The sequence below is a fragment of the Eucalyptus grandis genome, chromosome 6 (assembly GCF_016545825.1).
Source record: "Eucalyptus grandis isolate ANBG69807.140 chromosome 6, ASM1654582v1, whole genome shotgun sequence".
NCBI classification, from domain to species: Eukaryota; Viridiplantae; Streptophyta; class Magnoliopsida; order Myrtales; family Myrtaceae; genus Eucalyptus; species Eucalyptus grandis.
In genome coordinates this window covers 48809638-48816774 of record NC_052617.1, presented here as the reverse complement: position 1 = coordinate 48816774, position 7137 = coordinate 48809638, and the positions used below count along the sequence as shown (strand labels likewise).

The window sequence follows — 7137 nt, the reverse complement described above, 5'->3', positions numbered from 1 at the left end:
GTTTTTACATAATCGCAGAGAGAGAGAGAGAGAAGGAAAGGTAGTTCTCAAGAGGGGCAAATGAAGAAGTCTCGCAGATGATTTCGAAGTTCTTCTCTCCAATCTCTTCGCTCATCCTAGTCTGTATTAACAGTTCGATCAAGCGCACGTTTTCAAAACTCGACTGATGACATCAGCTTGTTATCTAGTCCAATTTAACAATTTTCGGTAATGCTACATAAGCAGAGCAAACCGATTGTCAACAGATACTACTTCCAAATTACAAAATTTAACCACAACAAAATTAAAGAGATTTCGAAGATCCAGTAAAGAGCATCGACTATACCATGTTTTCAAATTCTTCTACTTGTCGTTGTGTAAACCGTCTCTAGTCAACTCCTTTTGCTCTCATGTCATTTCTCTTGATCTTTAAGTAGGGCGAGAGAAAGCCAATATGATATTTGCATCGGTCTGCTCATCTGAGTGCACCCACTCTCTTTCCCCAGGATAAAGGAACTGCGACTACCTCTGCCATAACAAGTACAGAGTTGAACATACAATTCGAAGCAAGAGGGGATTGAAAGGAGAAAATCAATCAAACTGGACAACTCATGTGAACTAACTCGATGATCAAAGCAAGAAGATATTTCTACAATAAAAGAATCGCGTATTGTTAATGGTGTGCCAAAAGATGAGTACAGAAAAAGACCTACTCCTGCTCAAGTAACAGCAGAACCCGAAAAAGGATTCATCCCACTGCAACCCTGAAAAGGACGCACTTTGATCTGAATCAAGGAAGCTTAAGAATCTCAAAAAGTAAAATGCTCTCCAAAAAAACCCCTTAAAACAGGTTCCACCGTACCATAAAACCTTAAGTAATACAAAGAAGCATCCAAAACAATCTAAATACCAAAACAAGCTGTACAACCTAGTCGCCTATAGTTCTTTTGAGCTCCTCTTTCCATTTCATTAAAAGTTTCTTAAGCCTTAGTGGAGAAAACCTGTAGATGTTTGTTAAGCTTCCTCCATCCACCTCATAAAATTGTCACTCAGCCTCTGACGGAAAAGATAAATATAAATAAAAGGAAGATGATCTCCACTTGGCATTCCAGAACCCTCCATGAGGCACCTTTCCAATACCATTATGCCTACCTTTTGTGGTTCTATAAGCATCAATTTTTGCTTGAAGACAAACGCTCAGTAACCTCCCCATTTGGGATTTTCAATGCGCCTGTCGGTTCAGAAGAATTTCTTCCAGACATGTCCTCAGAGTGCAGATCTGCCTCACCAGCAACGTTATCGTCTGTTTCTGCTTCCTCCATCGTAAATTTCTCCAAAGTAGTTGCCAGTTTGTTGTGACCATATCCACTAGGGGAAGGTGAATCAGTCTCAATGGCAACCTGCTTATTTGGCTCGTCAATTCGAAAGAATTTCTTCCAATCAGAACCACGTCTCCTAACTTTCTGATCCTGCACAAATTTCATGGTGACCTTTCAGTTATAAATTGTCTGTCAACTGTATCCAAGCAGAACCAACATCTCTAACTCATAAACACATACTGCAAAAATAATGCTGAATCTAAGCAGATAGGTCAGTTAACCATGACTCATCATGCTTCTCACTGTGCCAAGTTGGTGGATGCACAATGGAACTCACATATGAAAAACTTACCTGTACTTCAACAATTCTTGAAGCTTTCAATGAATCCAGTATCAACTTCACGTCTCTGGTCATTTCCTGAACCTGCAAAATACAGTGTCCAACAATAGACTTGTCTGTATAGTTGAAAGATGACATCCGGAGAAAAAATAAAGGGCGAAAAACAAACTCCCAAGAACTGAATCTGTACCAGAAGATGACATTTCACAGAAGTATCTAGAACATTAACATATCATAACCTACCAACAGAAGCTTCCATGCCCATGGTCATCAGGCTCAAGAAAAATCTTGTGCTAGTTGAGCAGATAAAGCAGATACAGACTGAAGGCATACTAACAATGGAATTGCCAAGAAAAAATCAAGAACATACTTATTTTGGAGAGTATGAAAGAAAGTGTATAATTTCACATTGTTGCCTAAGAAAAACTTGGTTCCCATCATTTGGAAAAATCCATTGGCAAGATTATCTGCCATAGCTATTAATCTGCCTCCTCCATATGTTTTAAGGACACTAGTTAAAAGCACTGATAAAGCCCAACTCAATAAGATCATGAAACCACAACAACCATTGGATAGCACAATGGGAGCTGGCAACTTATCGATCCTACAAAGCACACCATAAATTCATTGACCACCCATAAGAAATACGTAAATCATGCTCTTAAGTAGAAGCCCGAATGATCTCCTTGATTGGCTCACCTTTGGGTAACTAACTTAGTCACTTGAATTTATAGACAATTTGGAAACGCAACCTGCCAAATCTTTCATCCCCGACACCCCCCCAAAAAAAAAAAAAAGCACCATGACCACTAATGAAAGAAACAAGGAAGCGCCCATCTCTATGTCACAAACAGATTGCAATAGCCATGAAGGCTCACAAAAAGGAAATTTACACCTCTCAGAAAACTCAGACAAGTTCAAACAAGTTTTGGAGTTGCTTAAGCTAAATACCTACCTCAGGTATTAGCTAGTCAGGGCCACATTCACAACCTTTCTGAAGCTAGATGTTAGGGACTAAGGAATTTCAGCTTATTTAACCTAAACCTCCTTGAAAAATAGCTACAGGGATATAATTATGTGGAATGCAACCTTTGGAAATGAAGTACTGTTTTCAAATATATCATGGGCACCTATGATCATGTGGTTGGGATAAGTTCTCTGAGTTCACCAGATTCAAAATTGAAAATTTTGCATAGATTCGAGTAGCAGTGACAGACTATTGTCAAATTCCAGAATCTCTTAATCACGGCAGCAAAAGAGAATGTTAAAGTTTTTTCTCATTTGCAGAGCAAGAAACTTCTCATCCACCAGAAATGTGTTGCCTGACAAGAGATTTGACGATTGAGGAGAATCTGAAGTCTTCTCTCTTTCAGATGCCTGTACTTTTTCAAATTTTTATTTTATTTTTTATTTTATATAACAATGAAGACAAGATATTCTAGAGGATCTCAAGTGGCAGAAAATCCAGAATCAAGAAATTTGCTTTATCAGGACAAAGGAAGCATCGTTATTGGTACATTGAATTATCCAAACCAAGACATTACCCATAATGTGATTTGGAATTATGCAGGTCCAGCTACTCAAGCTACTTAAGATAAAAACCGGTTGTGCTCAAGCCAAACTAGCTCAACAAGCACTTCAATATGTGGCTTCAACCACTTACCAGTCCTAACTAGTTCTAAACTCTACCGTTTCAAAGCACTTGATAAAGCATATATCCAAACAAAAGCATCCAACTTATGGCCCTCTTAAAAAGTTCAAGCTACAAAAGCTTGCACAGTACCACATCAAAGTCAATGACCAGTATATTAACTACTTAAAATATGTTGCACAGCCACATATGAAATCTGCATCCAATTTAACTCATTTCAAGTTGTATATATAAGTTCTCAATTAAGTCAACTTCAACTACTTGTTCATCATTACATTGGGCTGGTTCAGCTCCATACCCATTAGTACTGTACATGGAACATAACATTCGTTTTCTGAAGTATTAAAGGAAAAGAGTGATAGTTGTGACTGATGAGCCAGTTGGCCTTGAAAACCCTGCATAGCTGGCCCAAACTCATGCAAACTAACCCGCGTGAAGAAAAATTATGTTTCTAGCACTGGAAGCCAACACAAATGCACGTGCACACACATAAAGGACTGTGATGGCTAAATGTGAACGGTTTTCTTGCTAGACTTTGTGGACTGGGGTCTCATGTCTCACTTACTTATGGAGATATATTTGTGACAGAACATAGCATAATTTTCTAGTGTAACCTTAGCTGCTTGAGGCAATAGGGGTGAAGGATATTCTACAGGTTTGCCACACCACAAAATATCGATCTATTGAAACCATAAACTATCATAAGGCAGCCCATAAAAGTGGTGAAAGCAACTACAATGATGTGTCATTAGAAGATATATACAGTTGAACGATATAGAAAATAATTGACAAGGATGTACTTATCAACGAAAGTAATGAAATCATCAATGAATGAGCAAATTATAATTGAAGTAGAAATGGAAGCGGCATCAATCAATTAACATGGACTTCTAGCCTCTTCATCTACAAACTAAGTAAAATAGGCTTCTGGACTAATAGATGCTGGAAATTAAATATGCGGGGTAGATTATTAGAACCCATAATGCCAGTATGCCTCCCTGCTATTAAGAACTTTCTGTATCCAACTATGCAATTGAGGCAATGAGAGAATTATTTTAATTAATACATTGCACCCAATCTTCTATTTGTATCAGTCCCAGGAAAGTCGAGCATTGTACACTACAGAATTTTGCTATGATTTCAATAGAACCAATTATGCTGGATCAGTGAATACTACATACCCGTCTGAACTTTGCTATGATTTCAATAGAAACCCAACCTTCCTCGTCCATATTACTTCTCAGAAAAACGTCTTTAACCAAGTTATCGTCACTGAGATTCAAAAATAGGTATGACAAGTATTACTTTTCCTCAAACTCATAAAAAAAAAAGGAAAAAAGAAATATTCATGAACCAAACCATTAGCCTACTACGATACCTGAAATAGTACTCTATTTGATCAACCAAAGATGTGGGCAAAGTGTTCTCATGCCCAGCTGCAGGCACATTGCTTTCGGTGGCAGACACAGGCAGAGTGTTCTCTGGTACAGCCATGGGCGGAAACATGGGTGTGGTTGGCGTATGAACCAGATATGACCATCCCGTGTACGGATCCACATGCAATGCAGGAGAATAATATGGAGACGGCATCTCTGAAAACAAAAGCCCCAATAATCAGGAGGAAGCAATCCATAAAGTCTTACTTAGTATACCTAAGCTCAACTTACCAGCATAACCCATAGGCATTCCAAAGGGTCTCATAGGCTGCGGCCCCATATATACCATAGAGTTCACTGGTGGAGGTGAAAGCCTCCCGAAGCCCCTTGGAGCACCACTATGTGGCTGAGAGTGAACGCCTCTTGCGTCTGAGTAATTTCCACGGTCATGATCACGCCTATTCCCATAATTATTGTGAGAAGAATGAGCCCTTTGAGAAGATTCAGGGTGACCATTCATGATCTGTGGCCGAGATGGGAGACCTCCAGTTGGTCTGCCGTCCCAATTATTCCCCCGATAAGGAGGCTCTCCATTGGAAAAATCTGGCGGTGCAGGACGAACAAAGTTTACGTAAGGATTTGGAGACATTTGAAACATAGGGACCGGCCGTGGTAAAGGTTGTGAAGGAGGAGGAGGAGGCGGTGGAGCGTAGCCACTTTGTGGTCGCCAGTTCCCACCGCCGTTGCTTGCTCCCATGCCATCGCCTCGTCTATTCGTCCTCCTACGAACCTGCTGTGGGCGGTTTGGCGTTGTTCTCGGGCTTCCATTGCTGCTGCTACCTTGTCTCTCAGGCAAATTAGGAATAATTGGCCCCTATTCGAATCATACAAGCAGCATTCACAAATCAACCAACATAAGGCGTAAGTGAGGCAAGCCACCTTCATCTTTTGCATCAGTAACAACTCGAAATTCAATCTTATGGCACGTAAATACTTAATACGAGCGACATCATTCATTGACATGATATGGTGGATGTTTAGAATTCCAACTGGCCTAGTGAAAAGAAAAAGGGATAAAAGTATTAAATAATGTCGGATCCAACAGCTTTAGTTGATTACGACGTTCACCCAACAATGACGAGAGCCAAACTCAGGACCCTCAACTTCCTTTTGCATATCTCAAAGGTGGTAATCACAGAACGACTGAAAGCTCCTAAGACAAACCTGAGAACCGGAGTCCGATCCATTAGGCACGGCCTTGGGAGTCGATTCGACTGGCGGCGATTTGACTGGACCTCTAGCAGACTCGGACAGAGCAGGCCAAGCCACGGAATCCCCCATCACGGGACCCGCCTCCACGGTGTCGCCCGCCGCCGGCTTCTTCCAAGCCGGCTTGCTCGGCGGCCTCGACGGACCCGCATTGCCCCCGTTCGCATCGCAGCCCTCCGCCTCGGCCGCGGGATCGTCGGGAGCCGCCGCCGGAGCCGGCTTCGGCGGGGAAGGAGGCGGCTGCCGCTGCTGCTGGGGCTGCTCCGCCGCGGCGGGGGCGGGGGCGCGGGCGGGGACGGCGGCTGATCGGCGGGAGCGGCCGCGGGCGCGGGCGCGGGCGCGGGCGCGGGCGGGGGGCGGCGGCGGCGGCTGCTCGCCGCCGCGGACAACCTGCGCCCACGGGGAGGGGAGGAGGGAGCTCTGGCGGAAGCGGGGGCTGCCGCTGCTGCCGCCGCCGCCGCCGCCGCCGCCGCCGCCGCGGGGAGTGGTGGTTGGGAGGAGAATCGGGTGCCGTAGGCATTCGAGAATGGGAGGGGAAGGATTCGACGAGAGCGGATTGATCGCGCAGTTTATTCCGATTCGACGAGGCTCCTCGCGGTTGCGGCGGCCGGGAGGGAGGCGACGGCGAGGATGGCGGCGGCGAGGACGGCGGCGGCTTCTTGTTGCGGGGGTTGAAGTCAGGTACACGCGCAGCGAGAGAAAAGAGAGAGAGAGAGAGAGAGAGAGAAAGAGTGAGAGTATGTTTAGGTTTTCATTAAATGATGGCGCAGTGTCGTTATTTTTCCGGGGAGATATTAATTGCGTAATTAAATATTGGTTAATGCGTTTTATTTCGTGCCTTAGGGAAAAAAGAAAAATCTTCGATAATTAAAGATTTGAAATTTCGATGACACGTACCTTTCATGACTAGTCATTTTCCCGGAGCTTTGCGCCTGCACGTGTTGATAAATATACTTTCACGTGTAATTATTCTCCTTTTCCTTTTCAATGATGTTGATAATTTTGGTGTGAGTTTATATTATTGGCATCATAACCAATTAAGTGCGGAGAATGCAAGATAACACCATGCGTGAGTTTTACATATTAATGTAGCTTCGTAGTTTAAATTCGAAATTTTGCTATACATATTTATGGCGAAAAGAATGAACAAGTGTGTTTAATCGGCATATATATATATATAGATAGTGTTATTTTTATTTTTGT

At 42.9% G+C, this 7137-nt stretch overlaps 1 protein-coding gene across 1 annotated transcript; it reads right to left on the bottom strand.

The window, feature by feature from the left end:
• Window positions 1-598: 598 nt before the first annotated feature.
• On the bottom strand, window positions 599-6848 carry LOC104452177 (la-related protein 1B). The gene is made up of 7 exons (XM_039314639.1): window positions 6832-6848; window positions 5890-6772; window positions 4957-5539; window positions 4668-4881; window positions 4471-4561; window positions 1651-1722; window positions 599-1448 (listed from the first exon to the last, which is right to left on the bottom strand). The coding sequence occupies exons 1-7, from the start codon at window positions 6846-6848 to the stop codon at window positions 1152-1154; spliced, it is 2157 nt and encodes a 718-aa protein (XP_039170573.1). The 3' UTR covers window positions 599-1151.
• Window positions 6849-7137: the final 289 nt, after the last annotated feature.

Coding starts and splice junctions, on each gene's coding strand:
- LOC104452177 (XM_039314639.1), bottom strand. Junction 5,540..5,889: donor GATCGGACTCCGGTTCTCAG/GTTTGTCTTAGG, acceptor TGATTCGAATAG/GGGCCAATTATTCCTAATTT. Junction 1,723..4,470: donor TCATAGCAAAGTTCAGACGG/GTATGTAGTATT, acceptor TGTATTTTGCAG/GTTCAGGAAATGACCAGAGA.